The sequence below is a fragment of the Nestor notabilis genome, unplaced genomic scaffold (assembly GCF_000696875.1).
Source record: "Nestor notabilis isolate BGI_N333 unplaced genomic scaffold, ASM69687v1 scaffold2010, whole genome shotgun sequence".
Taxonomy (NCBI): Eukaryota; Metazoa; Chordata; class Aves; order Psittaciformes; family Psittacidae; genus Nestor; species Nestor notabilis.
The window spans coordinates 20,611-35,053 of record NW_009911371.1 but is presented as its reverse complement, the minus strand read 5'-3'; the positions used below and the strand labels follow the sequence as shown (position 1 = coordinate 35,053).

Sequence of the window (14,443 nt, the reverse complement as noted above, 5' to 3'; positions counted from 1 at the left end):
TCCTCCCATACAGCTCTTTCAGGATTACTGACATTTGGTGTCTAGTAAAATGACATGCATGCCCTTGTTGGCATTAATTGTAATGTCAGACGGTGTTTTGATAAGATTTGTGACGTGGTTGTCTGTGCTAGATTTGTTGGAGCAACAGCAAAGTGGCACGTAGTGTTTTTCTTACCACAGCTGCTGTTCTAACCCATTTTCCTTTCACTTCCAGTGTTTGATGGCTTAGGTGATCTTCTTATGCCAACTATGGTTCCTTCTGGTCAATCTATAGCACCTTCAGCCACAGCAACAGTCACTGCTACAGCAGCAAGCAAAGGCCTTGGAAGTGATCTTGATTCATCCCTTGCAAACCTAGTAGGCAGTAAGTAACAAATTTTGGTTTTAAGTGGTGTGCATACAACTATGTTACTTTTGCACAGAGCCAAATATCTGTCTGTTTTAGTTTGTTTCAATGTCCTCCTGTTTCCCTAGGGAGATTGGGGAAGCTATAGGCAGGAATAAAGCCTGATTCAGATAGCTTGTAGTCAGGATTCATAACTTGTTGCTCTTTCTGCCCAGGATCTGAGCCAAATAATGGGATCTGTTCAGTAGGCGTGTTTTGTAGCAAGTGAATGTCCAAGGTACATTCAGAGGCATGTCAGACTCGTAATGGATGTGCCCTCTGGCAAGGGGAAAGATGGAAAGGTGAAAATTGTCTAAAGCATCTGGATAGCACTGTGGAATTCAAGCTGAAAAGCTGGTGGACACAAATAGCTGGTTTCTTGCTTAATGAGAGGAGTAGCAGTGGGGTGAGGAATGCACAACAGCGAACAACAGACCTCCTCTCAGACAGTGAACTTTCTAAAACATGTTCTTGAAATATTAACCTAGAAAATGTTCTTTTTCCTGTAGTATGAAGAGGGCTAGAACATTCATAACTAGACATCAGTAGCCGCAGGCCCCCCAAAAGCCTAACAGAGTCCTAACACCTAGGCCAAGGTATAATACTACTGAAGTCATACATTGGAGAATTGTATAAATGGGATACTCTGTCAGTTTATGTAAGTGTACCACAGCAAAGACCGAGCTGATCTTATGCCTAATTTTCTGTTAGGTATGTGGGGAAGCTACCATGCTTAGAAGTCAGCAGGACTTTTAACCACTTGAAACCTTTTCTTCAAGTCATTTGGTATATCGAAGTTTGGGGGAAAAAATCAAACTTAGTCATTTGTGTCTTACAGGACTTATACTGGTCATGTGAGAAAAGTATTCCTTAAAGCTTAGCTTAAAACTTCTTCGAAAGAGTAATTAAGGAAACTACTTGGAGTTCCCGTGTCTGATAGAGCAGATAAATCAGTGCAAAACTTCCAGGTAACACTGAGATTTAGGTGTATGTGAAAAGTACCTTTTTATTTCAGTATTTGTTTCAGAACAGAAACTAGTGCTGCCATTCATGGTAAATAGTTCAGTGCTCCTAAATAACTTAGCATTTTGTAGACCTAAATTTCTTGTTACTTTGGTTTGCTTATGAAGCAAAAATTGCTTGCTGAAGTATAAGACATCTGCAGTGTTGCTCAGAAGTTTGTCTTGAAGAAGGAGTACATGTGGCCAGTCCTCTGATGCTGTCTAAATGAAGACAGCCAAAACTGTATAAGCCCATGTGCAATAAAACACGAGCTGCTACTTTGCCATGCTTTAATTTACTAAACACATGACTTTCTTTTTCTTTTCTTTTTTTTTGTTCTTTTTTTTTTTTTTTCTTTCAATCTTTCTTACAATTCTCAGATCTTGGAATTTCTGGTACCACTTCAAAAAAGTAAGTTCAACTTTAAAAAAACAAAACAAACAAACAAAACCACCACCAACAAACTTTTCAACTCTGCTATATAGTCTTACATCTATTTCAGTGTTTGTTAAGAATCAATGAATTCATTATGTGCCCCCTCCCCCCAAATAAATCAGTTCACAAAATTCTGGGAAGATTATTCTATTCCATACAGAATTCTGTTCACTGAAGAATTAAGGTTAAATGTTCCTGACACAGCTTTTAAACTTGCTGGCTTTAATCTGAGTCTTAAATTGTTTTAAATGTATATTACTATCTTCATATTGGATAGCTGATTTCCAAACAACTTAAGATGAACAGATAGTCCAGATAATAAATTATATAGCTCCCCTCCATAATCTAAGCTAATGTGTAAGAGTTTTGTTATCTTTTTGCAGACCCTGGATGTGATTATCGTGTAGGCATTGGAATACTTGTAAAATAGAAGCTAATTCTATGCAATTAAAATCTTCCTTTGCAAGAAGAAATATTTACAGAATTGCATTTATTTTTGAATGTATCTTCAGAATGTTTTGTGCCTCTGTGGAGATGATACGAGGGATATGTATAAGCACATCATGAGTTTTATCCCCAAAACTTAACTTCCTACTTCATTCAAATGGTGTACCTTATTCTGGATAGACCAGTCTCTAACTGGCAGCTGGTTTTGCAACAGCCCTTTTATTCTATGAATGATTTGTTTCTTTTGTATCTATCAACTTTTTTCAGAACTGAATGCTTTCCTCCTTCAGCTGTCAGAGCAAGATTTCCAGCAATGAAATGACCTTTCAAAGACTTCTAGCAGGCAACTCTACTGCCTGACACCAGTAGACTAGGCAGTAGCAGTCCCTCTTCCTACTTTGCAAGGGTATATGCAATAATATGTTACCTTCAGTCAATACTAAATAAAAATTCTCTTTAATTCTCACCACAAAGGCCATAACCATTTAACTGGCTTCAGTATAGAGTGTACTGGTGTCTACTGCTAACAACCCTTGAAACTGAGTGGCACTAAAAGTGTAGTATCTTTCTGTTAATAACTGCATACACCATAAACTAATGTTAATGTATACCACAATAGGTTTTCATTTTCACTGTGGAGGTATGCAAATAATAGCTCTGTCTCTCTCCCTCTTTATTAGGGGAGACCTCCAGTGGAATGCTGGAGAGAAGAAGTTAACAGGAGGAGCCAACTGGCAGCCAAAAGTAGCACCTGCAACATGGTCAACTGGTGGTGTCCCAAGTGGTCCATTGGTAGGTGGTTAATCCATCGGTATTGAAACATCAATATTTTAGGAGACTATGCAGTCATATGTGTAGGTATTACTCCTATCTACTTCAGCTAAAGAGTTTGCTTCTGTATAAATGATACAATTGTTTCAAGTGACGTTTTCAAGACCAGATTTACACTGGCATAAATAGATCATTGAGTCCAGGTCAATAAAAAATACACTGGCATATGTATTAAGATGCTACTCTACATACACATGTAGTATCTGTGGACATTTCCACACTTGTGACACTTGTGTGAGGTTAGCTGTACAGGTCTTGCCAGCACCAGGCTCAGGTCAATTGCCCAAAAGACAACGGTGTTGGTCCAAAGCTGAACTACTGGAAGGAAAGAAGATAAAAAGGTTTTTCGCAAGCTTTCCTGAATTATGTAGATAAAAAGACTACACAGTATTCAGATCGGGTGGTTGAATTTGGATTAGAAATGGGTAACTTGTTTAGCAGAGTAAAGCAGTCCGCTGGAAAAGTTAAGTTTGCCCTGTAAAATGTATCAGAACACACTAACTTTGAGAGAAGAGGATTGAATTGAGCTAAAAATCTAAATTTGGCATAAGGGCAACTTGTCATGAGTAAGTTACAAGAGTAATCCAAAGAGCAGTTGTACCTCGTCACATCAAAGTTACACAGGGCATTAAGCAACGTCCATTTGAAAAAAGTTGGCTTGGGAAGGAAAGGACTGAAAAGGGGAGCATGATCAGTTCAGTTCTTTGCTTCTGCAGCCAGATGTTAGTGTGACTCTAAGCATGTTCCAATTTGTTCCTTAACCTTGTGGAAGATACAAAAATTCCCTGAGCTTGGTACTTCATTGAATGTATTAGTTGTAACATCAACTTTTTTTCTTAATAGAAAGGCTGGGCAATACTGTACAGTGTAAGTGAATTTTTTTTGATCTCTTACTGTACTTACTAATCACGAAGATACTAACAGCATCTTACCTGCACTACAGTTATTACTACTGGTTTAAAACGAGTTAGAAGCTACCTAACATGGCTGCTCTTGGGCTGTCTGTCCAGCAGACAGTTCTCAGGCAGTGTTTTGAATATGGTATTAATGATTAACCATTTCTGTGCTGTCAGCTTGAAAATAATGGCTTCAAACTGTCTTTGCTTTACTTGGATGTGAACTGTCGGATGACTTGTACTACCCAGAATGTCTAACTTCTGTAACATCGGCCTGATCTTGTAGTGGTTTTATCACCTTATAAATAACCATCCTTTCTGGAAAGCTGGGTGGTTTTGATAGCATTTCATGAAACTTGGGTGTTATATATATTTCTTCAAAATCATGCTCTTGGGCATTTTCTTGAAACCAAAGAAAACCAGATCTGCAGGAGAAATACATGTGGAGACCAAAATGAAGCTTTTCTTGATGTCATGCTGGAACTGTTTTGGTCAGTTCTTTCCTTCCTTGTAACCTTTCACCTTCTGGATTAAATTCACCAGAATTTCATAAAAGCCTGTTCCCTTGAGTGACCCTAGTATTTTGAGGCAAAAGCGTATTCAGTTTGTGAGGCCATTTTCTTGGCATCTGCCTAACTGGATTTTGATCTACAGTGTGTTTCTGTGGCTGCAGTCAGGTCACTGCATCTGATATCATTACTCTATTTCATGCTTTCCATATCTGAGTGTTCAGATGTTTGTTTTAGTTTGGGGACAGCTGTGCTGCTAGTGCAGTATAGTTTTTAACTGAAATGCTCCCCAGAAAACTCCCAGACTGGAATAGAAGTCCATGGATTTTTATCCAGAAACTGTAGGGTGTTTGCAAATTAATGAATCTTGTCTGCAGTTTCCTAAGAAACAGACACATTTTAGTCTGGAAGCAAAGATCAACCAAGGGTACTAAATGCAGCATTCACAGAAGTAGACTGTGCAGTGACTAATTTCAGCTTATCTCCAGAGGCACACTGTCCTTTGAACTGAAAGTGTGCTAGCCATTCTCCTCCAAGTGTGGTGGGATATGCCATAGGTGATAGGCATATAAGAATAAGATAGGCCATAAGAATGTGGAAGCTCAGGCATGGCCCTGCAGCTTCTGCAATAGCTTGAGAAATTTGTCAGTATACTTAGGCCATACGATAGCAGTAATGAGATTCCTAAAAGTCCTTCTACTATTTTCACATCCCTTCCTTGAATGCTTCCTGCCTCTGTCCAGAGTTGTTAATAATTGTATATACTTCTGTGAAAAGGAGAGTCTTGGATGCTTTCAAGGCTTAAAGAGGCTCTGTTCATAGGACATTACAGACAAGGGAATCAAAAGGGATGATGTGTAGGTTGCGTTAGATAAGTGCAGTGACCTTGTTCAAAGATGCTGTTGTGCTGTATATCCACTCAGACTACTAAACTAACAGTTCTATCTTCCTGAATCGTAGTGAAAGACCACTTTTCTTTCTCTTGTGTTGTTTGAATGAAAATCATATCAAGTTAAGCACATGAATGAAAAGCATAACAAGATAAACAGAACTCTCTTTAGTAAAGTATGTAATGGTTATGATTGTGGCTTAAGTAGCTTAAGTGTGTGAAAGTATTCTTTAACTTAAATAAATCTCACTGCATAAATATATATTTTTTTTTAATTGGAAACTAACTATAGCAGTTATTTCCCTTAGCTTTACAATCTGCTTAAGGTTTTACTAAAATACAGTGCTACAAGTGCTATAGTGTGTTGGCTATCAGTTATGAAATTGGGATGCTTCCTTACACCATGTAGAAGGAGGAGGAAAGTACATATTTTCCTGGGCCTAATTTGAGTTGTGTTCAGTAAATGGACTCCATTCATGAAGAGAATGGAGTCTGTCACCCATGCTTTCTTCTGAAGAAGCAAGCTGAGCATCAGCGTAAGGACTCCTTCAACTTTTTCATTCTTTGAAGCATTGTGGTTTTGAGGTTAGGTATTATCTGCTGCATAACAGTCTTACTTTCCAGAACAGCTTAGGGACAGTTTCCATACGGTGAGTGTTACAGAGATTCTTGCATTTTTAAATTGTTTTAAAAACATTTTTTAGACGGGAGCTGTGCCTCCAGGAAGCGCTGTTCCTGCCGCAGGAGGTACTCCACCTGTCCCACAGCCAGGAGCTGCGTTTGGGATGGTGAGTCTCTTTTGTTACGCTGCTCTCCTTTCTCCACCCAGAACCCTACTCACACTGCGTTCATTCACAGCCCCCAGCAGGCACAGGCGTACCCATGATGCCCCAGCAGCCAGTTATGTACGGGCAGCCTATGATGAGGCCACCATTTGGAGCTGCCACTGGCCCTGGCGTACAGGTATGTGTTACTGCTAGGTGAATATTTAATTGCTCTCCTTTTCTTTAGAAGGTAGCCTGTGTGGATGCATCATCTCAGCCCCATTCTAACTATAGGTCTGTAAATGCAATTTCTTATGATACCAGCATCCTGACTTGTAATAGATCACATGAACCGCTTTGATTTTATTGTTGGGTAAGGTTTTTTTCAGTTCCCTTGTATAACACAAGTGAAAGAGGTTTCCTACAGCTAACATCTAAGATTTGGTTTTGGGGGTTATCTCAGTAAAAGCTCAAAGTGGAGCTGATGGGCATTCCTATTCTGTTCAGAGCTTGTATATAACAAATACATTCAAGTATGAATTACCAGAGTATGTAACATTGGAGCACTCGGGATGCACGCTTTTCACAGCAATGCACAAATTAAAGTACTGTGGAGTAAAGTTTTTCTTCTAACTTACATTAAGATGAAGGAATGCAAATGAATAACCTCAATTCTCAGCAATCAACCTGTAGCAAACCACACTTTTTAAGTAAGGAACCACATCCCCATTGAAGTTTGTCTGGGTTTTCTGTGTGGAAATGGGAAGAACTTGAAACTGGTCTAGGTGAGAACGTACTTGGTCTTGCTTTTCCTCCCATCTTAAACAGTGTCTGCACTTACATTATCGAGAATAATACTATGGGAGACACAAACATTTTTCTTCTTAGAGAAGGGTAGTCACTGAGGTGCCAGGGCTGCATACATGATACTTCCAATGCCCTGACTAAGGTAGGGATGGAGGAATAAGGACAGGATGGCAGAATCATCTGGCTCCCTAGTGAGAAGAGTTGTATGGAAATTGAAAAACTGATATTTTCTGTGGGACAACTGATGATACTTCTTCCTACCAGAGGAGGAACGGAGTATAGTCATGTCTCAAGTACCCTTTTGACTTTTATTTACATTACTAATGTAGAACAACTTGTATTTAAATGCCAGTCACTGGGATTTTCAGATGTACTCTGCAGCGTGCACTCTGCTTATTCTGCACCTTGGTGTTTAACATCTAACAATTGCTTAACTTCTTTCTGTGTTGATGATCCTAACACCATTCTGTCTTACAGGGAGAGAGTGATTTAAAGCTATGCTAATTAGAATATGCAGTGTCTATAGCCTTATCCATTAAACCAGCCAAACATTGTTAACCCTGTAGTAAGGATGGAGTCTAAACAATGCTTGAGCAAAATGGCAACATGCTGAACTTGCAGAAAAATGAGAACTTTGTATGCTTACAATGTGTTTATGTGAGAAGCAGCTATATCTACCTAATGCTTGTGTACCCTTGTCTGCTTTGGTTTTTTCTGCCTTCCTGGCCTGCATCTGTTAGCTTTCTCCAAGCCCAACTCCTGCTACTCAGAGTCCCAAGAAACCTCCAACAAAGGACCCATTAGCGGATCTTAACATCAAGGATTTCTTGTAAACGATAAGGTATTCTGTGACTGCCTGCCTAAGCATGTTGTGCTGTGGTATGTGTCTGGCACACAGATGTTGATTAGGCCAGTGAGTTGAATATGACTGATAAAATTGTAGCAGCAGAGATAGGTAGAAACATGCACTATAATGTGTTAGCTTAAACAGAAAACCAAATTCTCTGTCCACACTCTTAATTTTAACCTGAAAACTTGACTTTTGGCTACCCCTTTTATTTATTTATTTTTTTTTTCCCCCCCAAACTGATTGCCAGGCAAAGTTATCTTCAGTCTGTAACTTCCATTTTTACCTTGCTTCCATCCATGGGATTTATGTTTGGTTTTGTTGGGTTTTTTGTTTGTTTCTTTCTTTCTTTTTCCCGAAATTAATGCTGGAACAAATAGAATAACAGTATACAAATACTGGGGGCAAAACAGTGCTGAAGAGTCTTGTTCGAGTCTTGTGGGTGTGGAAACAGATGTGGTGTCATAGATGTGAAGCGCTGAAAAGAGGAAAAACTTACATATCCTGCTTTAGAATTTTTCAAGGCGCTACTATTCTGAATGCTCAGGTATGAGGTCCTGAGCAGTGCTGTGTAGAGCAACAGTGGGTAAGAACAGAGGAGTAAATAAAAAGAAAAGAATGGGGGAGAAGTAAAAGAACAGTATTGCAGAAGGGAAGGAAAAAAGGCAAAGCCATTACTGTGAGGGTTTTGGAGCAGGATGTGAAGATGGCTAAGTAGGTAAATCGGATTGAATTGAACCTTAAGCCAATAAAAAAACAATAATGCAGAAGTAAAGTAGGCCTTTTATATTTAAGACTAGAATAATTTGCCAAGTGAGGAGAGGACGATCATTACATATCTTTAAAACCTTCATCCTAAGTCCCTTCTCTTTCTTCCTGTAGCTTAATTCAAAGCCACGGTCTAAGCCCCCTCTGCACTTCAGTTAGCAGCAGTGGACAGGATCAGGTTGCCTTTAGCAGGCACCATCCAGTCCCACTTTCCCGTCTTCCAAATTCCAGCCCTGGGGAGGTATACCTGGCACTTGATGTAGATGGCCTGGAGTGGAGATGCACCTTCATTGCTGGGACTCACTGGTTTCGATGGGTTCATAGTAGACAGATTCATAACTGCTTGTGGGAAGACTGCTTCATTAAAAACTGATGACAACTCCTTTGAAGTGTGAAGTTAGGAGCAGTTTTGGTGCTCTTTCTAGAGCATGCTTTATCTAACTTATTATTCCAGTTTTCATCTAATATTTTCTGTATTCACAGCTGCAGTTTTTCTGACTTGATGATAAAAACATGAGTTTGGAGTCTGCAAACGGATGCTCAGAGTTTCAAAGTGAGCCACCAATACCAAACCAAGCGCTTACTCAGACTTTCTCTTCCTCCTGAAACGTGTAGCACAGCTGTGAAAGTGAACATTAGGAATGTGTACTACCTTAGCTGTTATCCCTACTCTCTCGAAATTTGTGTACTCGGGTTATTTGTGTTTTACAATTTAAACAATGGATGTATGTTTCTGATGCCTTCTAGTGCTTTTCTGAACCTATCCCACAGGGGCAGATTATGCAGCTGTTGTTTGGTGAGCCATTTGGAGCGATGTCTGTGGTTTTTGAAGGTTTCAATGTATATAACTTTTTGAGGACACCTAAAATTTCCCTAGGACTCAATTTCTCCTTTATCTGTTACAAAACATAGTGTGATAATACCAGATAGTAAGGAAAATACTTACGAAATTGTGCGGAATACATTTTCTTTTTTCCCAGTCACAGGACTCTCAATTGTCGTGGAAAAAATGTTTTATTTTTGTGGCACTGTATATGTTAAGATAATTAAAGTAATATAAAGGTAAACTTCCATTAAAAAAAAAAATAAATACTTTTTCAATGATTTACCAAGAATGAAAAAACATATCTGAAGGAATACCATATTTATTGCTGGTTTTATTTTTAAAATCTATTTTAATTATTTAAGTTTTTGCATTTAAAATTGGCATATTTATCAGTTCTTGCTAAATGCACTGAACATACATAAAGGGTCAATTTCTCTCCATGTAGTTGGAAAAAGCAACCATAGTTGTGCTGGCATGAAGGGATTTCAAATACGAGAGCACTCTTTGGTATATCTGTAGTCAAAACATTACAGGTGATGTTACTCATCTCTGTTCAGTTCTTATGTACATCTCTTAATTTAGTGCTTACCTGTGTACGCCTTAGGCTAGTGTTTTCTCCATTGCCCCGAATGCGCTGTGAGTAGCTTTTGTACTATTGGTGATTAGATTTAATTCTGATCCAGAGATCCATGCCCTTTACTGTACATACTGTGTTTCTTTAATTTTCATTTGTTCTCATACTGTTTCTGCTGATGGCTTGGCGTAAGATCTTGACTCTTCAGTGAGGTCACTGTTGATCAGTGTTACAAGTGGCTTGGCAGTTCTCTGTAAAAGCATATTGGGTTGGAAAGATATTCATCTAAAGTCTTTCAAATGAACTATTTAATCTATGTATGGTACCATTAAAAGTGGTTGTATCTGAATTTGCTGTAGGGATAACATACACTGTTATGGGAAAGTTCTATAAAAAGCTAATTTCAAAATGGCTCTTCTTTGTATTTCAGTTTAAAAAAAAATACAAAAAAAATGGAAAAAAAAAACCCAAACAACCCAACAAGATACCCCAGTGCATGTGTGTCCTCTGAGATGCAATAAACACCTTGATCAAAGTAAATATCTTGTTGCCAGTTTCATGATCATTGAGATGTGTTGAGCACAGTAGTACACTTTGAGAGGGGAAAAATGCATATAGATCTCAACACTGGGCCTGCTGCCCATGGTAATGATTTTTGCTGCTCTTTAAGCATTGCAGAAGAGATCCACACAAAGCCACAGGTAAAGTGGGGAGTGGGAGAGGAAAATTCTCTAGTTTGACTTACACCACCTCAGAAGGCTTCATTAACACTGTTCATCTCCTTAAACTAAAATAATACTGGAACTCTGAAAGTTTACAATAGTGGTCCTGATTTCTTTCCTATGATCCTATTCAGTAGCTTATTGAGAGCTCGCATAGCTACGGTGCTACAGAAATTGGTTGTGCTGTGGTTCATCTTAGGCAGGATGAAAGAAAAACCATTTCATACCAGAAAGACTTTAATATACTAAATTGTATGAGGTGATTTATTAACAAAATGATGAAGCAGTACTGAATGCCAACAACTGCTTTGAAGTACTTTATAAGCAACAAAACCTTGAAACAACTTGATCACATTCTCGTGAGGTTTGAATCTTGAATTGGATTTCATAGATTGCATTTCAAAGACCAGGTTATGCAGTTATTCGGGGAGTGATATTGCTTGAGAGTTTTTTTGGCTATTCATTTGGGTTTCTTTTACTTGCTACTACACTGGTATTCTGAATCTATCAAATTTGGCCTTGGAAAAGTTGATTTTATGTTTCAGCCTTAGGATGAGTGCCCTATTGGGTCAGGGTGTTCTGGATTAGAAATCTGTAAGGCTCAGCAAATTGCTGTTTTCTCACAATTTGAGCACGAAAACCTGAACTTCACACCCAGAAAGTCTCACCATGGTTTTGCCCATCCTCCCTATGTTCTACGTGTTGCCAAATGCACGGAGTGCTTGACTTCTTACCACCATGTTGTGCGTGTCCTCTCAAAGTAAGGACAGCATTTTCAGAGGACAGTCATAACCAAACATGTACATATATTAAGACCAGTTTGTTTGTATCTCATTCAAATTAAGATGATGAACTTGCAACGGAATTGAAAATGGAAGTTCGCAATACTACATGTTTCAAGGGGCCAAACCTGAAGTGTGACGGCTTTTTCTTTGCTGTGCACATGCCCCTGACATGCAGTAATTACCTTTCTGCATCAGCTTCAACTATGTCTACGACCCTTGTACCTTGCTCTTTTTGTTCTTCTATAGATCTCATGGCCAGTAGCTCTGTGCAGCCTGTGCTGTGTGTGGCATTTGATAGCCTGTAAGGAAATAGAAGCCTCGACGGAAAGCAGACTTGGTGGAAAAGTAAGAAGCTTTTGCATGGTGGGAAGTAAATCAGTGTATTTCTCCAGCGTGCTGAGTAAGGCTGAACAAAAGTGACTCGTACTCCATATCACAGAGGAGTTATAAAATCTGGCTTGCAAGGAAAACAAGTGCTTGTCTCTTGTCCTGTAGAAAAGAACATGTTCTTGTTATCATCTGAGTTTCATCATCCAGGCATAAATGCATCTGTGCCCTGCTATGACTAACCACTTCTCAATACAAGCTACAACAAAGAGTGGGTGGGGAGGAGGGTTCCCATCTGTGGGAGGAAGAAACTGTCTCCCTTCCCTGCATTTTTCATGCCAGGAGGACAGGTTTTGTACAACCAATATGTCCCTTACCCAAGCTCTTGCTGTTCTGTGTGCTGGCTTCTTTAGAAGCTGGCACCTCTAGCACATGACACTTCTGTAGCTCTCCCTTAAGAACTGGGTGCCTTAAGGAGTGGTAAATACTCAGCTTAGTGGAGAGGTTTGAACAGAAAACCCAACTTGTTCCTCAGAAGTGACTCGTGTTTTGAATGTTTGGGGTTAGCAGTGTCTCCTACTCCTCTTTCCCATTCATTTGTCGTTAATTTTAATCAGCTTTATTTGAGAATTTTAGCTCTGTTTTATAATGTATGCCTTTCAAAACGTACTGTAGCTTGAGTTGAGGGCTTCTGGCTTCCTGCTGGTGTTTACCCGGGGAAAGCCTGGATGGTGAGAACTAAATTACTGTTGTCTTCTGAGATCCTGCATTTCAGGCTGGTTGCAAAATCAGGCTGCTACCTGAACTTCTATTCTTAAGATTTAGTAAAGCAACTGCAAAGGCTAGAGACTTGCCTTAAAAACCAAACAGGAAAGTCTGGAGCAAAAACTGTAGCTGGGGTCGGGGGTGTGGAGACTTGCTTTGTAAAGGCATTTGAGACTTTAGTAATACAAGGCGCTACTTAACTGGTGGTTGACAGCATCTACTTCATGAAATAGCAGTAGCCACATTGTTTTGTCTTTTTGGCATGAATCTTGGCTTTTGCCCCTCCTTCCCCATCTCTTGCCTCAGAATAAGAGCTGTCCGCTCAGGCAACTTATTCTGCATGGGGAAAAAAAGCCCCAATGATTTAATGCCTGAAAAAGGCAACTGAAACTCCCCATGGTAAAAGTAGAGGCAGTGACACAAAGATGTACACGGAGTTAGTGATCCAGCTCGTCTAGAACATAAAATATATCAGAAATTCTATTAAACGAGAAAACCTTTTTTCCATGTATTACATTGCTAGTGCTGTGAACAGTGTGGGAAGTGGCAGACGCTGAGTGGTAATGAAGGGACAAAATAAGAATTTCAGAGATGGGATTGCAGAAGGAGAGAGGCTATGTGTATTTTAAAGCAGGCAGCACTGCCATTTTTGCTGTTCCAGATCTTGCCTCCTTAAGCTTCACCACCTCTTCCCTTTCCCTTAATTAAACTCTGCAAATGATGGGGGCAGCAAAGGTCTGATACTTGTTCTGTTGCCCAAGACATCTATGAACACAATTAGAGGTGTAAGACTAGTTGCCTTTGGATGTAAGCAGAGGTGGCAGACCAGAAGCAGAAACTGAAGCAAGTGAAGAAACGTATGGTGTGACATCCACTTCAAGGACTCAGGAGAGCAAACCTCTTCTCTGGGGGTTTAGGGGAACCGGTGAAGGGTCTGATGAATGTCCACCCAGCAACAGCACTGTAAAGCACCTACATCCAAATTTTCGTGGTTGAATGCAGTGGTTTGACAAGTATCTTTGAAATATAGTTTAGTATGATGGAAGAGATTTGTCATTTTACCTCAATATCATGAATACCTGAAGTAGGCGTCTTTTTTGAAGGTCTTGCCAAAGCACTGTTGCCCTCTGTTGGAAGCAGAGGTTTCATAGCACTAAATGCAACAGCACGTACATTGAAGACACGTGCCACATGAAGCTAATGTAAAGATGCAAAGATCTGAGGAACTGTGATCTTGTATGAGAGGGAAAGCAGAGTCAATCTTTCAGAGTTAAACTGGTAGTTGGAGACAGGTTGGTTGTTATCAATGATAACTATGCAGAGGCTGGTGAGATCGCTGACACAAAGGGTAGGAGGAATCCATCCCTGCCCTCTTAAGAATGTTAGGTTGCTCCTTCCCATAGTCCTTGGCTGTTCTTTTGCCCACTCAGTCCTGAAAAGAAGCCACTGGTGTGGGAGTGGGGATAGTACTTTACAAAGGAGGTTAAGGAGAGGTGGGTTAGGATGGATGTACTGGGGAATGGTGGAGGGGATAGATGGCATGTTCTTGGGGCCACAGGTTGTCTGTAATTGAGGGAGGGGGTAGGAGATAGAGCAGTGCAGGTACCGAGTGACGTCAGGGATCAGGCAGCTCCACGCTTTCACCCCTGTAAATTGCTGCAGGCCTGCAGCTTGGGTATTAAATGTCAGCAAACAGATTTTGCACACAAGAGCAAGGTACAGGTGCAAGCAGACGCCAGGCTTTAAAAGTATCAGTATTTCATACTCTTGAGTGTGTCTGTATAAATAAAGGGGATTTTTTTTGTTAACACTACTCAAATGCAAGAGTAGGACAAGTTAAATTCTAAAGTTAATCATAAGACTA

The 14,443-nt window shown here is 39.8% G+C and overlaps 1 protein-coding gene across 1 annotated transcript in view; it reads left to right on the top strand.

Moving 5' to 3' along the window:
* Window positions 1–10,520, top strand: part of SNAP91 (synaptosomal-associated protein, 91kDa) — a 70,206-nt gene extending 59,686 nt beyond the window's left edge. The window contains exons 23-29 of the mRNA XM_010014288.1: window positions 215–364; window positions 1,768–1,798; window positions 2,950–3,061; window positions 6,099–6,182; window positions 6,253–6,357; window positions 7,706–7,806; window positions 9,064–10,520. Coding sequence (XP_010012590.1) covers window positions 215–364; window positions 1,768–1,798; window positions 2,950–3,061; window positions 6,099–6,182; window positions 6,253–6,357; window positions 7,706–7,798 — 575 coding nt within the window. The 3' untranslated portion in view covers window positions 7,799–7,806; window positions 9,064–10,520. The remainder of the gene's footprint in view (window positions 1–214; window positions 365–1,767; window positions 1,799–2,949; window positions 3,062–6,098; window positions 6,183–6,252; window positions 6,358–7,705; window positions 7,807–9,063) is intronic.
* Window positions 10,521–14,443: the final 3,923 nt, after the last annotated feature.